The 18,199-nt window shown below is 49.0% G+C and overlaps 1 protein-coding gene across 3 annotated transcripts in view; it reads right to left on the bottom strand.

Moving 5' to 3' along the window:
• Loxhd1 (lipoxygenase homology PLAT domains 1) overlaps positions 1-18,199 on the bottom strand; it is a 153,733-nt gene that overhangs the window by 48,523 nt on the left and 87,011 nt on the right. For all 3 annotated transcript variants that reach the window (XM_085676398.2, XM_085676399.2, XM_048419540.3), the window contains exons 22-28: positions 12,552-12,718; positions 11,664-11,768; positions 9,806-9,934; positions 8,519-8,683; positions 6,161-6,342; positions 3,025-3,141; positions 2,231-2,393 (exon numbers count right to left, since the gene is read on the bottom strand). In XM_085676398.2, the coding sequence (XP_085532524.2) occupies positions 2,231-2,393; positions 3,025-3,141; positions 6,161-6,342; positions 8,519-8,683; positions 9,806-9,934; positions 11,664-11,768; positions 12,552-12,718 (1,028 nt within the window). The remainder of the gene's footprint in view (positions 1-2,230; positions 2,394-3,024; positions 3,142-6,160; positions 6,343-8,518; positions 8,684-9,805; positions 9,935-11,663; positions 11,769-12,551; positions 12,719-18,199) is intronic.

Below are 18,199 nucleotides of genomic sequence, written 5' to 3' on the forward strand. Positions count from 1 at the left end.
AATTCTTTAGCTGCACCTTCAACCCTCTTCTCTCATTTGCACAGCCTACATTTGTATTCCTTGACCTCCTGTGCCTTTATCTTCAACCCAGGTCCCTATGCTTCAAATTTCCAACTCCTGCCACCAGGGTCTACTTCCACTGAGACTAGACCCTGGCATCACAAACTCATGCATCTGAGTGGAACTTGATCCCTCTGGTACCCATCTCCTTCTTCAAACCCTCCCTCCCCTCCCCCTGCCTCTTCACAGCCACTCATTCTCCAAAGCCCCTTGTTGCTTCATGAGACTTGATGGACAGAGTCATGTCCCCGTATACAGGCAAAAGTTCGGGACCATTTGCTCAGGCTCCACCCTGCTCAGCTTAGTGCAGAACCAGCAAGCATGCCGTGGGCCTCCACAGCTGATGATGAAATTGTCTCTTTGTTGCTTAAAAGAGACAGCATTACCCAAGTCTGTCGGGCCAACACCAACTTGAGACAACATTAGGAATCTTGTCACAGCTGAGACGCAACAGTTGATGACTGTCCTCTCCCCCACCGCCCCCTTCTTTCTGACTACATTCAAGCCTGCTCCATATCTGAAATTATCATGGGTGGGTGGACCTGTAAGGATGCCTTTTCTAGGAGCCCTTGTCCTGGACTTGGATGCCGTGTCCTTGGGGCTGTGACTGAATGGTCTTCTAATCACCCCAATCCACCTCCTGCTGCTTTCTCTGGTCCTTTGGGAATTAAGGAAACCAATTCAGCCTCTGATGCTGAGCAATATGGATATGCGGGATCCAGCTATTTCTGGATCCTCCTCCCTCTCGTCCCACCCAGGCCACACAGCTTGTCAGGGAAGAGGTGTTTCCTTAGAAACCTCAGAGTGGGTTCTATGGAGTATGGTTTATAGAGAACATCTCAAGACTGTTGCTGGGAACGGCAGCCCAGGGTGTCCATCTGGGGGTCTAAGCAGAAAAAAGACACATCTCCCAGACTGAACAGCAAAGGATATTCAGAGAAAGGGATATGGATGGAGAGAGATCCACCCTTGGGCAAGATGCCTCAGATTAAAGGAAAGCAGGGGCTGTCACTGTTTTACATAAAACGGAAATATATGTTTTGCCTCTTGTCTTTTGACCCTCAGCAGCAGGAAGATCTGAGTCCTGCCTCCACCGGCTTCCTGTGAGAATCTTAGGTTTCCCTGGAATCCTGGGTTTTACTCCAGCTTTTCCAAAGCTAGAATACCATAAATTTGGGTTGGTTTTCCAAGTTCTTAGAGCTTCTCTAGTCTGGGTAGACCGCCCAGTTGGAGAGGACGGTGGGTGTCATGTGTGTATCATCAGTGGTAGAGACTTACAAATGACGCTGATTATTGAACAGTTAAAATTTACTCAGAGCTGAGCAGCATAGGGAGTGACACGGATGGTGCTACCGTGTGGTAAAGGAAGGACACACATGTGTGCATGCACATGCCTGTGCAACAGCGCAGTGAGGAGAGAAGGCCAAGGAGTGAGCCTTGAATGCCAGTGGGTACAAGAAAGGACCTAGAACTAAGCAGACTATTTTGGGAGATAGGAAGATAACCGGAATACGGTGATGTCACTGAGACCAAAGGCAGGAAGAAACGCAAGAAGTGGGTGGTCAGGATGATTCAAATACTGCCTAGAAATAACAGCCGTGGATGATCGTGATGAGTTCACACAGGAAATAAAACCCCATGACCTTACACAGATCCAGAAGCTGACCTAACCCCCAGAAACGTGCCTTGCTGGGAGATTTCTACCTTGTTTTTCTGTCTTTAAAAAAAAAACCTTCTTTTACAGTACAGAGTTTCAAAGCAGAGGCTCCCACATTAGACACATACTCTCCCACTGAGCTATACTCCAGCCCTAGACTGTCCTGTAAGAGTAGACGGAATCACACCACACCAACTGTTGGCCACATAAACTGAACATACAGAAAGCCAGGAGCAGAGGTGGTCTGTTGGCATGTACCATGCTGTAGAAGTAGGAAGGGATTTGAGCACAAAGCTTGCAGTGAAGCAGGCAAGACTCTGGGGACTGGCCTGCCATCTACCAGCTGTGTGAACTTGGCAAGTTACATAGTCTTTATGAGCCTCAGTTGCCCAGGGATAACATAGACCATCCTTGTGTGTGAGGATGCTCAACCTGGCAGGGGCTGGTGCTCTCCAAGGAGGGATGTGAACCTGGAGCTGTGTGACAAAGGCCACCTTTCCCGTGCACACTTACTGTCTAGAGGCTCCTCCACTTCCTTGTAGACCTGTCTTAAGGATCCGTCTTTCATGTACTTCTCAGTGAAGATGTCGTAAGGGACCAGTTCTCGAATGGTCTTCTTGTCATCCTCAGAGGTGGCAAGCCATCGATCACATGGGAAAGTCAAGGTCTCTGTACCCTGGGGTGAGGAAGAAGGAGGAAGATGAGCCTGTAGTCTGTAAGGTGGGAACCACCAGCTCCCGGGATTTGCCAGCATGCTCAGGCTTATCAGAACCAAAGACAAAGAAGACGTTGCCTCCCTGTACGAAAACAGAGGGACACTTCCTGCCCCGGTTTCAGGAGACCTAGCCTTACAGGTTTGCCCAACCACAGCAGGACGAACTAGCTTTTGAAGGTTATACTTCTTAGATCACTTAAAAATAAATATCTGAGCCCTGTCCCTGACACTTGGGGTTCGTGGGTGGAGACGACTCTGTGCTTTTAAATCATCTTGTTACCAGCACTGCGCTGTCTTTTAGCTGGGGAAGTTTGCATTTTTTTAAAGTGTTTTCCAAGTTGTTCCATTTGATTTTCCTCTGGAGTTGACCCTAAATAGAAGTAAGGACATGCTGGTCACTCTGTGGCTTTGGGACTCAGGCATAGACATAGACCAGACTAGATTGCCTAAAACTCTTTTCTTTGACCACTGGAAGAATCTGCCTTGGATCTGAGCTAGTTAACATGTCCTGGAGGCTGAAGCCAGGCCAATCTGCAGTGAACTCATTCTGGAAAAAGGTAAATGAAGTAGGCCAGACACATCTCAAACTTACGTCTTTATCGGGGAGGAGCCTGCGGATGTCCACATGGGAACAGTGCCACCCAGGGTTTATGCCTGTGTTATCATGGCCAATCCGGATTTTTTCAATGATTTCACCCACATCTTCTAACTTCATAAAGAAAAAAAAAAGGCAGTACGTGTTAATAGAAGGGCTTCTTCAATCATATTACGCCTCCTTGGGGGCATCCATCTTCAGATCCCTCTGAACTTAAGAGGGTGATTTGCTCTTCATATGTCTCTACTGACCAGCCGGGCCAAGACCCTCCTCGCACATGCCATCTTTCCTTCCTTCAGTCTTGACTTAATTGGCCCTGATTTGGGCACTCTGATCTTTCAGGCGTGTCTGACTCCTCACAGAAGCCGTTACCTTCCCCATCCTCCATGACTTGATTTATAGTAGCACATTCTCTGAGAATTGAGTTGGATCTCAGAAGAGATCTAGTACAGCCCGTGCTCCTATCTTGATAGACCTTGTTCAAATCTACCGACTAGTAAGAGCCCCTTCCTTTCAGTAATTCCTTTTCTCTACTCCTACAAATTGTACTCATTCAAACTTACAGAAAATGGTGTCTTCATCAGCCAAAGTCGGGTCATGGCTGGGGTAGCCCATTGATGTCATAACTAGGTCAAAGACTACAGCATGCTTTTTTGTCAGCTGACCTCTAGTTCTAAGTGCCTGGCCAAGCAACATGCTACTCCATAGACTGACAAGGATGCCACAGTTGCCATGACCTCGCTGCCCTTCCAGGATGTCCCACTACTGCCACCTGCTCTGAATCAGAGAACAGAATCCATGGCCACCAATGGTCCTTCGGGGCCTTGCAAACCCAGAGGACTCAGAGTCACTAAACAAAGATCGGGGCCTCCAAGTGATGTGGCCACAGAGATTTTTAATAGATCTTATTATCTGCCAGAGCAGTGCAGATGTCAAAGGGAAGAGTGTGGTCCCCAGCATCTCAACTGACAAACTCACTGCCTGAAGTGACCAAGAAATGGAGAGTTCTCTGGCTCTTTGTCTACCCAGGGTTTCTTTTTTCTTCCCTGTCCCATAGGCTTTGAGGTTAGGGACTTCAATGGCACTTCTGAAACCTGAGTTCTACAGCAAGCACTGAGTCACTTTCATCAGGGGACTGTCTTGGCTGTGGCACTACAGATAGTAAAGAGGCCTTCAGAGGACTGCTGCCCAGGGGTGGTGGCCTCCTAGACGGGCTCAGAAGACATGGCTATCAGAAAGGGCTTTGGCATTCTTCCTTGGGAGGGGTGGAGACACGATCCAAGAAGGCTCAGAAGCTGCTGTGTCCCTAAATTCACTGTGTAACGCCATTTTAGTAAGTCACAACCTTTCTTGCTCTGGGTGCTTAGGTGTGAGATGGAATTGCTGCACTGCCACCCTCTTGGGACTGTCGTGAACACTCAAGGACTTGGTCCATATTGAGTGCTTAGAACAGCGCTGACGTTTCCGCGGAGCTCAGGCGTCCTGTCAGCCCTCTTCTCCCAGCCGGCCCCTCGGGGTGGACCACGGAGAGAAGCAGCTGTTGGCTAAGGGCTGCTCCAGAGTGAGGGCTGGAAGGGGAGATGTGGACTGAGGATCCGTCATGAGAGAGTAGAGAGGCAGAAGACGCAGGCAGGAAAGACAGGCGAGGAACAAAGCCTTTCTATTTGTTTCCAAGCTCCCACATCCCCCTAAGACCCAAACAGTTGAGAAAGAAAAGCCAACAGCAAATGAGCTGGCATATTATAGCTGCCTACTAATGGGACCTCACTGATGAAAGTCCGTGGAGTCCTGCTGAGGTGTGACCTGGGCACTGATGACGTCACACTCTGATGCGCCCGCCACATCATCTTTTGTGGCGAGACGTTAGCCTTGTATAGAGGAGTGAACCAGCCCTGAATTTTCTGCAACAGAACTTCCAGCAAAACTGACTCCTCCCAGAGAGGGTGGGGAGGAAGCTTTATCTCTGGGGCAGCAGCTGGCTGAGAATAAGAACAAGCTCAACACTTTGTTTCCCACCAGACTATATGGACATGTCACCACTGGTCCCCGTTACTCAGAGCGCCGAGGCTTCCAAGGTTCCTGGCTCCTCTCCCAGGCTGGTTTCATTGCTACTCTCTTCCTAAGTCCCTTCATGCTCTCCTGTGAGTTCAAGCTCTATGTTTGCCTGTTTCCACCCAATGGGTATGCTGTTCACCTCCCAGGAACACCTCTCCTTGTCCTGAGAATGCCCACTTTCACACCCGCCTCCAATCCACCTCCTCTAGGGCTCTTCCTTCTCTGAACACCAACAGCAACCTCAGTCCACTTGGAAGCCTACCACAGAGTAAAAGGGCATGCACATCAGAGCCTGTTCCCCTAGGTTGGTTCCCTGCATGCTAGCTGTGTAGTTTGGGGAAAGCCACTAACTTTGCTGTGCCTCAGTCCCCTCCTTCACCAGGGTCAGGATAGTACAGAACTGTTACAAGGGTCCAGTGAGTGAACATAGCTGAATCCCACATGTTAGTGCCTCTGACCCTCAGGCCCCGCGGTGGCAATAATCCCTAGATGTCTGCCATGAGCATAGTGCTTGGCTCCCCAGCTGTAGTACAAGCTCCTTGCAGGCCGTCTGGGCTCTTCTGTTGTGTCTCCTGCCTAAACTAGCTCACAGAAGAGGACAGGGCAGGCATCATGAGCTGCTCTGCATAAAGGCATGTGGGAATGCCTAGGTGCTGAAACCCACATCCCTGGTAAGCATCAGATGACAGAACCCCTTGGCCAGACCTGGCAGAACCTGTGAAACCCACAGCAGTTCTGTGTCCAGCTGACTGCAGCTCAAAAGCCAAGCAGCAGACAGCATCATGTGATCCCCTGTGAGAGACTGTACTACCCAGCACCCCAGTTGCCTGCCTGGAAGCCATGCCACAGACATGGTAGAAACAGGCAGATATCCTGTTTCCCCGGGTCCTGATCATCAGTTTTAATCCTGAAGTTTGTCCTAGAAGGCTCAGCTAGCTTTACCATCCACTTGTCTGACCGGACATATGGAGACTTAGAGAGGCTGGACAAGCTCTTCATCCTCCATTAGCTGTGGCCCATCTAGATGAAGGGCTACTCTTGACCCAGCCCCTCTGGGGCAGTGCACAGAACCAGGTACCTCCACGATGAAGCGGGAGGCAGACTTCCTCTCGAAGAACAGCTTCTGCTCCCTCTTGTTAGTGCACAGAAACTTCTGCCGGGTGCACACGGCGTCACAGCCGTAGATGACTATAAAGATGTTGGCATCGGTTCCGGCAGCAAAGACATCACTGGTGTAGAGGGTGATCTCATAAGGGACAACTGGGAGGGAGCAAAGAGGACAAGGCCAGCGGTGGCAGGAAGGAAACAGGAGACACCATAAGTGAGGTCAAGTCCTTTACAGCATCAGTGGCCTTTCACAGAGAGCATTTCAAGCCTAGTGTCCACAGAGAACCCCTGACTGGCTGAACATATAGGTTATGTATATTTTAAAAGTTCAAGTTCAAATACAGGACCTAACTTTGATGAAGTGAGGCCTGGGCAAGTTACTTAGGAGCCTTGGTGTCCATTAGAGTGTCCTCGGCATAAAGCTTAGTAGGGTTCTGTAACCTAGAGCTTTGGATTTCAGAGACAATCGCCAATCAGGGCTGCCAGGCTGCAGCGGCGGCACGTCTTTCTCTTCTCATCCTGTCCATCGCTCTCAGCCCCTGATTGGCTCCAAATGTGCCAGCTCCCTGAGCCAATCCATGTCACACCTGGCCTCTTACACAGCTTCCCTGGCTTTAAAGATGTCCCTTACAGGGGACTGGCCAGGCAGAGGAGAGGGATTCATCAGCTCATTCAGCAGCTACAGGACTATCTATCCTTTGAAGGAGAGGTGGCACATGAGCCCCACTGACAAGCACCTTCCTGGTACAACTGCTCCATGACAAGTGACCAGCATTTTCCACGTGGGCTGAGGATCTTCAGTCCAGGGGCTGTTGGCAGGATCTTAGATAAGTAAGGATTCTTGAGCCCCTCTCCAGATTGTCTGTGGGGTGGATCTAATTCACACCTTACTCTATGGCTTGATGCAATTAAGCTAAAGCAACAGGGTCTGCTACAGGGTGAGATTCATTAGTAGGTTATGAAATGAGGCTAATGAGTAGTTGGCAGTGTTCTGAACAGAAAACACTATTAGATACCACACAGAATGACGTGTTGGTTTGTCTCACATGCATATGAAGGAATATACTCATTATGGGTTTCTGGGCACAGAAATCTTATCTCTATCTATATCAATATCCATCTATCTATATATATATACATATATATATATATCGAGAGAGAGAGAGAGAGAGAGAGAGAGAGAGAGAGAGAGAGAGAGAGAGAGAGAAGAGAGGAGAGAGAGAGGAGAGAGAATAGGAATACAGGCTGGGGAGAGGGCTGAGTCTGTAAAATGTCTGTCATGCGAGCAAGCATGAGGACATGAATTCAGATCCCAGAACCCACATAAAAAGCTAAGCATTGGGCCACATGCCTATAACAGCATGGGGAGCTAGGACAGAGAAGGATGGATCCCTGAAGTTCAAATTGGTGAGCTTCAGATTTAGTGAGAGACTCTATCTTGAAAAATAAGAGGTGCACAGCAATTAAGAAGACACACAACATTGATGACTAACCTCAACATGCAGCCACATACATGTACACACATCTACACCATCAAATAAATACACCACACACACACTATATATCTATGTCTATATATTTATATCTACATATATATACATTTATATCTACATACATATATATGTAGATATATATCTATATCTCACATATATACACCAAAGAACAGAAGAAGGGAAGAAGGGACGAATGAAGGGAGGGATGAAGGGAGGGAGGGAGGGAGGAAGGAAGGAAGGAAGGAAGGAAGGGAGGGAGGAAAAATTAAAACCCTAGGGGAGTTCTCAAGCAAATGTACAATATCTTATGCTATTGGATGTGAACATTTTCATGACAGAGGACCACTCACCTACCTTCCCCTTTGATTTGATCAGTGAAAGGAATTACATTTATCCTCAAATCCTGCCCCCCCATACACAATAAGCAGAAACTCTCAGAGCAGGGTTTCTCTGACTTAATAGAATGGATAAGGATTCAGATTTGGTGGATCATGGCTCCTCACGGCCACTGGTTCAGTATTAGTCACCCTGCATCATTATCTCTGTTTTGTAGATGAGGAAACTGAGTCCCGGAGAGACTAGACAATATCTTGTCATCAGTTAGTGTGGGGTCTAATTTGGAATAAATCCAACATTATCTTTTTTTGTGTCTAGGGCTAGGCCCACAGTACTCCCTCAACTCCAGAGCTCAGGACATTTAAGGAAGGGACAAGAAAATTGAACAGAATCCCTGAGGTGGGTTTGGCCCCAAGTCAACTGTGGAGAAGGAGCTGGGGCTGGGTGGGACAGGTTATGGGGTCTCCCAGGAGGGCCAGCCTTGCCATGAGGGTTCCTACATGGTGTGTAGAGTCGTGTCTGAAGCTCAGCGTGGAAGAGGTCCCTGACGATGGCCCCGTCGTCCTCATTCTTGGCCAGCCAGCGGCCACAGGGAAAGGTCATGCACTTTCCAAGAGATGGAGCATCCACTTCTACCCAGTCTACAAACCAGCCTGGGGCCTTGCCTGGAGATGGGAGAGAGAGAGAGAGAGAGAGAGAGAGAGAGAGAGAGAGAGAGAGAGAGAGAGGAGAGAGCCCACTAAGAACGTGTACAATATAGCTTCTCGTGGGTAAGCTCAGAGACTCCCAGCTCCCTTCCTTTCTTGATGTGGTCACCTAGAATCCATCAGTCCTATAGCACCCTTTGGCTGACAGCATTGCCCAGATGACTCTTATTGAGATGTGTACATGGCTAAAACTGCATCCCACTTGGGCCGGGCCAGGGAAACCAGCAGAAAATGGGGCTTGCCATTGTTGGTCTGAGGGGAGCATGGTGAGGAGGTAACAGGGTAGGCAAGCCCGAGCAAGGGAAGCAAAATGGCGTCCAGGGTGGGCAAAGCTCTAAACAAGGAGCTAAGAAAAGCTTGCATTCTTGGAGACCTCACCATATGCTGGGGATGATGCTCAGAGCTTTCTGGTTCTATTTGTGATGGACAAAAGCAGAGGCAGCAAACGCTCAGCTTAGGAAGGAAATGAAAGTCAGGCAGAGACCCGCATTCTACAGTCCCGACAGCACCTGCTTTAGGACAGAGTTTCTTCCTCGAGCTAAGAAGTGGAAGTCTGGGGAAAAGTGGAGACCTACTGTACCATGAAAAAAATATGGATGCAACTTTTGTCGGGCTGCTTTGTCATGAAGTCCTGGGTTCCAGGAAGGACTGGCTGGCTCATTGGCTTCTCAACGGGGGTCCCTAGGCTCTCAACTATGCATGAGCAAGGGACTCAAAAGATAAGCACAGAACCCCAAATCAGAACCCCAAGTCAGAGATGCTGGGGTGGACCTAGAAGTCATGTTCTAGTATCCCCTCCCACTCTGGGTGACTTCAGTGAACCATCAGGTTAGAGACCCACTAAGCTTTCTCAGGGGCTCTATCATCCAGTTGCACATGGTTGGAATTTGGAGAGAGGCTTCCCAAGTCACCTATGTTTAGGTCCCAGTGCAGATCAACAAGCCCAGAACCGGTGCAGCCTGGGTTCCGCTGGGCAAGTGAGACTGAGACACTGTGTTGTTTTGGAAGACATGCAGCCCGCACTGACCTGTCAGTGGGTTCTCTAGTTTTACCAGAGAACGGAAGTGAGGGAAACCTGACCTGTGTTGTCATGGCCGATCCTAACTTTCCACAGGTCTCCTAGATCCAGCGTCTCCACAGTGAAGATTTCAATGCTGTCCCTTTCAAATTTGTCACTGTTGGTCTTGGAGGACTTCAGGAGGGTGATTCCTGCCAACCAGACAACCCCAGCATGACTGAATGTGACTGAATGGTTCTAAGACTCTCCCAGCCTGGCTCATCCACTATCTTTTCTTCTTCTTCATAATGACCAACCTTCTGAATTTCCACCAAACCATCAAAGATCAAAGATGCCATGCCTCCCAGTGGACGTATGTGTGTGTGGTCTGTATGTGTGTGCATGCTGAGTATGTTTGTATGGTGTGTGTGTGGTATGTGTGTGTGTGTGTGTGTGTGTGTGTGTGGTAAATGTATGGTGTGTGTATGTGTGTGGGGGGGCGGTGTGATATGTGGTGTGTGTGTCTATGATTTTTTTAAAAACCTTTTCATTTAAACTTGCAATTCCCCGTCTGCATCTAAAGAAAACACCTCTCCATGCCCTTGCAGGAGACAGCAGGAGGGCGTCCAGCCAGTGTGGGCTCTTCTCCCACAAGCCTGGCAGTTCTCTGCATGGGGACAGAGCCAGTGACAAGGTCACCTTCCCCACGCTCATGTGGGGACGCTGTGTGCAAACACTGTCTGGAGACACACCTGGACTCACTAGGAGAGACGGCTTCAGGTGCCCTCACTGGCTATGGAATTTGGGGCTGGCTGTGGTGTCGGCCTGTAACCTGAGGTGGACTCAGTCTTCACCATCCTCTCCTACCTCCTCCTACCATGCTGCCTTGAAATCCCCTCCCCAGGTCGAGGCCCTCGGGCAGAAAGCCTTCTGATGGACAGACTCGAGTGCTCAGAAGGACAGACAGATCCTGGTGCCCAGTTCAGCCTCCTGCCATCCAATGGTCCTGGGGAAACTGCTTGACGTCTATGACTTGTGTCTTCCTCAACCTTCGGAAAGGTGGCCTGGTGCTCTCCCCACAGGGCCACTGTGTGGTCTGAAGAAGGCAAGGATTCTAAGCGCTCAGGAATGTGGCTGACAGCAAAGAGCCCAGGCGAGCAAGGGCAGTGGCCAGAGCCCTTCACTCAGGGACCATCACAAGCACAGTGATTATCAGCTGTGACCCAATTCATTTTACACCACCTGCTTTACTTAACCCCCTAAGTAATAGTGACAATCGATGTTCATTGACCCCTAAATTTTAAGTGTTCTGTGTAATAAAACTCACAGCTCTGAGACATGCATAAAACTTTATCTCTATCTAACAAATGGGAAAGGCACAGGGTGGCTAAGCAACTTGCCCCTGATCACACAGCCAATACCAGAACGGAATTTGAACCAATCAATTAGGTTTCAGAGCTATGCTTTGGATCAGCACATCACTGCTGTACAAGGGAAGCTTGAGGTTAAGTCCATTCGTTCTTCAGTGGTGCTCAGCAGAGAACTTCAAGTTAACATACGGAGATTCCTTGAAGAATCGTTTCAACTTAGACACAGGCAGAATGGCCAGGGGAGGATGGAGTGGAAGGTGCCACCCTCACCGAGTTCCCGTCCAGCGTCTGGAACAATGCTGGTACTCCCTGAAGACCTTACAGGAGGGGACCCTGGGACCCTCCAGGGCTGAGTTTTATTGGACTTCAAAGAGTCCAATCACCTTTCTTCCAGGTGATTTTGGGGTACAGTTAGGACAGGGGTTCCTTTGCTGCTGCACCAGGAGCAGCTTCCCCCACTTTGTCTCAGGGGACCCAGCACTGTGTTCGGCTGAGGGACAGGTGTGGCCTGGTCTTCCGGGGAACCTTCTGCTCAGTCCGCCAGGGCGCCCAGGGAAATGCTGGTTCTTACCATTGTCGTCTTGCGTGCCGAAGAGTGTGATGAAGACGTTGGCATCTGTGCCGGCATTCTTCTTGTCCCCGGTCTTGATGGTCACTGAGAATGTGGTGGATTTATCTGCCGGGGAAGAGGACAGAGAGGTGAACCACAGATCACCTGGGGATCCCAAGGAGCGGGAGAGAAAGCTGCTTGACCTGTCCACTGTGGCTCTGTCATTCCAGTTCCTCCCTTGTATCATCCTATACCTGTGAGTGTCATGGTCACCAAAAAACATGTCTGTTCATGGGGTCCATCCTGTAAATGTTCTTTTTTTTTTTTTTTGCAGTGTCTTTAACTCCAGAAACCCCCTCACGATATAGAAACATCTCTGCCCTGCCTACAGGAAGCCCTTGTTCTGTAGAAGTGGTACGTGGGTCAGGGAGGCATGAAGTGACTTGTGTCAGCAGTCCATAGCCAGGAACTCTGGTAAGACCTCTCTGACCTCTCCAGACTGGACAGGGCTTTAGGACTGCAGATGAGCATCATGGGCCTCCAGTCAGCTAATACTTTTTCACATAGAAATACACCTCAGGAGCCCAGAAATGTCCCTGGAGGACAGAAGATAAATCAGAACCAGCGCAATCATTTTGTCCCTGAACAACAACCCTAGCTGTGAACCACCTTATGCCGAGTCTTATGCTAGGCATACGGGAGCCTGACCCCCCCACACAATGTTTACAATCTCTCCATGGTGGGAGGAGAGGGAAGGACAGCTAGAGTATCCAGGAGCAAGTGCCCAGAACCCAGAAGTAGGGAAGAAAACAGAGGGGAGAGGGAAAGAGAAGTGGGGATGAGGGGGAGGAAATGGAGGGAGAAGAGAAGAGATACGGGGGATGGGAAGTCATCTCCAATACAAGGAACCTTTTTGTTCCAAAGCCAGGTTGTCAAGGGGGTTATTGTCACCATGTCCTCCACCCTCCTCATCTTCGCTGGGTAGCACATAGGACTCATCCACTGGCAACAGCTCCCGGGACAGCTGCCCATCATCCTCCTCCACTGCTAGCCACCTTTGGCACGGGAAGTAGTACCTGGGGGGTAGGGTAAGGAAGATTAGGGTGTCTCTAAAATAATCTCATATGGGAGTTGAAACAGGTTCAGAATGAGGGACCTGCCTGGGCTCAGACTCCGCTGTCTGACCTCCACGGCATTAAACGCCCATTCGGCCCAGTCTAGGAATTACCCACAGTCTGCTTGAGATAAATAATAAATCCAGAGACACACTCAGCCTGTGATAGATTGAGTGGAAAAATCTAGAAAGAGAGGGGCTTATGAGAACTATTATTACGCCTTCTTGGACAGTCTGAGTTACTCCTCTGGCATAGGGCTGCACAAGGCAGGTGCGCCACACCCATGTATGGAGTCCATGAACTTTGATGACATTGGGGGAAGAGAGTGTCTCTAAGAAGAAGAAAGTGACCTCACAGTCATCAAGGGAGATGACGTCCGTGAAGACTCCTCCATGAAAAAGCATACCCAGTACACTGGAGGGGCCCAGAGAGGAAGGTGGGTCAGAATGGGGGAGGGTGGTAGACAGGTTCTTAAGGACTCACTTCTACAGTTCAATGCTCTGGTTCCTGTTTCCAGACTCCTGCTAACCCTCATGTGGTCTTGAGCAAACTCCTTCCTAGGATTGGCAGATTTCGATAACGGAGGGCTGGGACTCCCAGGCATGTTTGAACTTTACACAAACAATGGATTAAGTTTTTGTGTGTATCCTGCCTGATACTTGGCACATACTTGTGTGGCTAAGGGTAGGCTCTCTGTAGGAATCTGCTAACTCAACCACTGCTGCTCTTATTTCTTTCCTTCCCCCCTTTTCTTCTCCTCAGTATGCCAAGGTACCCTTGGAGGCTGTAGGTCAATGTCTAAGACCCAGGACAACTCACAAGGTCTGAGCATGCAGCCTCCCTACAAGCTGGGGGCCATTATTCTCCATCTGCTCGTCTTCTCCTTGCCCTGATGTGAAAGGGCCATTAAGAAAATAGCTCAGCTCTGGGAGGGCGGTATACTGGAAAGTATTTCCTCTTGTCTATGTCCTCAGCAACTCCAAATGCTAGAGAAGCCGATCAGAGGGTGATGTCAGCCCCACAGTCAGATGGGCGAGGAAGATAGACCGGGAGGGCAAGAGGGAGTCACTGTGCTAAACCAGCCCTGGTCACAGTGGATGATTTTTCTGATGTGCTCTTGTATTTGATTTGTCAGTATCTTATTGGGCATTTTTACACCAATGCTCATGAGTGAGATTGGTCTATAATTTTCTTAGTAATGTCTTTGTGTGGTTTGGGCACCAGGGTAATTGTAGCCTCATAAAAAGAGTGTGGCAACATTCCTTCTGTTTCTATTGTGTGGAACAATTTGAGGAGCATTGGTACTAGTTCTTTTTTGAAAATCTTGTAGAATTTTGCACTGAAACCATCTGGTCCTGGGCTTTTTTTTTTTTTTTTTTTTTTTTTGGTTGGGAGACTTTTGATGACTGTTTCTATTTCTTTAGCAGTAATAGGTCTATTTAATTTGCTTATGTGGTATTGATTTAATTTTGGTAAGTGATATTTATCCAGAAAATTGTCCATTTCCTTTAAGTTTTCCAGCCTACAATTCATAATCCCAGAGAAGCTAGACAACAAAGAGGACCCTAAGAGAGACAGACATGGATCTAAACTACATGGGAAGTAGAAAAAGACAAGATCTCCTGAGTAAATTGGGAGCATGAGGATCATGAGAGAGAGTAGAAGGGAAGGGGGAGAAAGGGAGGAGGGCAGAGAAAAATACATAGCTCAATAAAAACAGTAAGAAAAAGAGCCCCTGCACTGGGAGAGCACGGAGTAGATGCTGTGAAGGTGCCTCTGTGGAGACAGGTGCGGCTCTACTTGAGGATGTGTGTGTGAGTCCACAGTCAGACTTCCACCCGATCAGATGAGACGAGAGCCAGCAAAGGCAGTGACAGGGACACTCACAGAGAAAGAGCCTAGGAGGTAAAGGGGGTGGGGACAGAAATGGAAAGCAAAGGCTCACCCTCCCCACAGGCACCTGCCGAACACACACTGCACCAACACGTGTTTCCAGCTGTGGAGCTCCACCTTCCCCGAGACACCTGCAGCAGGATTCTGCAGGCCGCAATGCTCATGCGGCATGCCAGCCAGCAGACCTCCTCTTGGAACCTGCTTCCACCAGGCAGAAGCAGATCTCAGGCCAGGGCTGGAAACTGGCTATCTAGCCTTCTCTCCCCCAGGGCTAGTAACCACACATGGAAGTCCAGGGTAACTGGGTCTGGTGACCTTTCTGTCCTCCCACAGGAGTAAGTCCCACTCAAACAGGTCTCTGGAGCAGGAAGATGTAGCAGGCAGGATTGGTAAGGGATAGAACATAGGACTGAGCAGGGGTGCTGGATCACAGAGGCAAAACACACGCCTCAGACCCGCGTCTGAATGGGTAGGAGGGTCACATGAAATCAGAGCTTGGGACCAGTTTTAAACACACACACACACACACACACACACACACACACACACACACACACACACAGTGGCGGTGGTGCACATGCCTTTAATCCCAGCACTTGGGAAGGAGAGGCAGGTGGACCTCTGTGAGTTCAAGGCCAGCCTGGTCTATAAGAGCTAGTTTCAGGACAGGTTCCAAAGCTATAGAGGAAACCCTGTGTGCACACACGTGTGCACACACATGCACACACACACACACATGCATACACACACGCACACACCTCACTTGAAAGTAAAAACTGACTGACGGGACTGCACAGTCAGTGGCCCTGAGCCTGGAATCCTCACTACCAGAAAGGCTGGGGTAGAAGGATCAGAAGCCAAGGCCTGCCTAGGTAACTGAGTGAGACCCTACTTCACATTAAAAGCAGAAGAAAGCTAAGTTGTATACTTAGCTTGGTGCACTGAGAATGGCCCAAATAAATCAGCAAACAGACCAAGATGGTATTTCCCAGTTTTGTGTGCAACCTCACAACAGGACAACACTAAGTAAAAGTAGCCAGACAGTGCTGCTAATGGCAATCACCCCAGTCTAGAACTCAGGAACCTTGAACTTGGCCATTACTCAGTCAAGCCTTTGTCTGCGTGCTGGGGAACCACAGTAGTGACAACAGAGAGGAAGTCACTTCTTACATGTGCCACTCTGGAGAGATGATAGTGACGGAAGGTCAGATGAAAGGGATCCAGAGGAAGAGTAGAGAGGGCATGCCAAGGGTCCATGAGGCAGTGACAGTGGGCAGAGACTTGCCTAAACACAGGGACAGGGTGCTCTGGGGACGGACCACCAATGTAAAGGCTCCAGGAAGATCCATTTTTGTTTGGTTCAAGGAATAACAAAAACTGAGCAAAATGAAGGGGAGAGGGTAAGGCAGGCGGGGACCAGAATGGAGAGACTGTAGAAGCCAGGCGGGACAGGCTTGTGTTCATCCTATAGAAGACAGGAGCCTCTAGAGGTTTTAGGGCAAAGGTCTGCAGGATTCTGGTCTTGGTGACACAAAATGTCAAGTTAGGAGGTTGTGACCAGAAGGGTGAAGCTGTAGGATGGCACCATATATACTTGTGCTACTCTGAGCCAGGACCTACCATGTTCAATTAGCAGGTGGGGGTAGATGTGAGACAGAGAGGGATCCAGGAGATTGAGAGGAAGGTGAGGGTGGTGTCAGTGTTCTCAAACCCCCTGACTCCTGAGCATTTTCCTGCCCTGTCAAGGCCAGGAGAGCCCAGGAAAGGTCCTGGACCCCTGGAGGTTAGCAGTGTGTCTAGGGAACCAGCTGCTGTGATTCTGTCTTCTGGACTTGTGAGAATGTCTCTTTTTCTCCAAGATTAAGCTGTGCTCATTGTCAGTGTGAGGGCTGCTGAAGACAGCTCATTACAGACCCTCACTGAAGACGATTTCTTACTAACGAAGAACAAACCAGCAACATGTGCACAGAAAAACATGGGGCAGGATGGAGAAATGAGGAAGGACGCCAAAACCAGCGAGGGGCCTTCCTTCGCCAGAACAGGAACACACTCTGCCTGGACACAGACGCAACCAGAACCCCAAGCTGTGCAGAGTAAAAAGTTCTTGCAAATTCCTGAGATGCACAAAAGAACAGTTGGACAGGAGAGGAAATGTACCTGGGGTGGGGGGGGTTGGCACTTTAATTTCTAAATATACAATTCCCCACACATTCATTTAATGGCAGAACAGTCAAACTCCCAAGAGGAGCTTTTTTTTTTCTTTTTCTTTTTCAAAATCACTTAATGTCTTGATTTGGAAAAGGTAAGAATAGCTAATATTCTTACAGGATAATGAAAGAGGACAAGTGCTGACAGACATTCAAATAGATTACAAAGCTACAATAATTTTTAAATTGTTGGGCTGGACCAGAAATGTCAAATCAACAGAACCGAGTAACTAACCCTGCCTGAGCCAGAGGGGAAGCTGAGCGCAGGCTCCCTCCAGCCTGTCTCTCAGCTTTCTGAGCTGAAAGCCTTTGACTTGCTGGGGCACCTTGGGAAGTAAGTAGGGCAGTGCCAAAAAGCCAGTTTCCTAGAGGAAGAAATGACAGCCATAATGAGGCAGTGATATGTGCTGAGTAACCTAGCATGAGCTTGGCAGAGGATCCATGCAGGTCAGGATCCAATGGGTACCAACAATGGCAACCAGAACACTGAGTTATCAGTGAGGTGTGCATCAGGTATCCTTGAAATGACCAGATAGGGTTTGTGGGGGAATAAGGGTGAGTCCTGTTACTTCCTGTCTTGTATGGAGGTTGGCCCCAAAGGAGGACATGGTTCAAGACACAGCAGGCTGTAGGTCAAGAAATTCATCCAACAAATATTTATTTATTAGGGGCTTGCTAAATTTCCCATAGTGTCAGACCCTCAGCAGCCCTGATGCCATTCCAGACCAGCATGCTTTCCTCTGCTGTCATTGAACTTCACATGGCCCTCTGCCAGTTCCATCACCCTGGAACCCCTCATCTAAGAGGCAGTGTGACCTAGTGGTAGGAACACAGCATAGCTCATATCAGTGGTCTGAATACCAGGCCCTGCCCTGGTACCAGTTGGTTCTGGGGTGTGGGGGTTGGAAAGAAAACAGACCAAAGGTAGTGGCACTACTAGGAGGTGTGGCCTTGTTGGAGGACATGTGTCACTGTGGGAGTGGCTTTAAGGCCTCGCTTGCTCAAACTTCCCTCAATGTGACATCAGTTGACTTCCTATTGCCTGGAAGATGGAGAACTCTCAGCTTCAGCTCCATGTCTTGCCTGAATGCCATGCTCCCCAGCATGATGATAATAGACTGAACCTCTGAAACTGTAAGTGAGTCAACGCAATTAAATGTTTTTATTTATGAGTTGTTGTGGTCATGGTGTCTCTTCACAGTAATAAAAACTCTAACTAAGACAGAAGTTGTACCAGGAGAGTGGGGTATTGCTGTGGTAGGCCTGACCACGTGTCTTTTTGGAGGAATTTGGCTTTGGTACTTTGGGTTATGAAAGCAGTAGAAAGTTTTTAGCACTGATT

This window comes from Myodes glareolus, chromosome 13, assembly GCF_982192425.1.
Source record: "Myodes glareolus chromosome 13, mMyoGla1.1, whole genome shotgun sequence".
Taxonomy (NCBI): Eukaryota; Metazoa; Chordata; class Mammalia; order Rodentia; family Cricetidae; genus Myodes; species Myodes glareolus.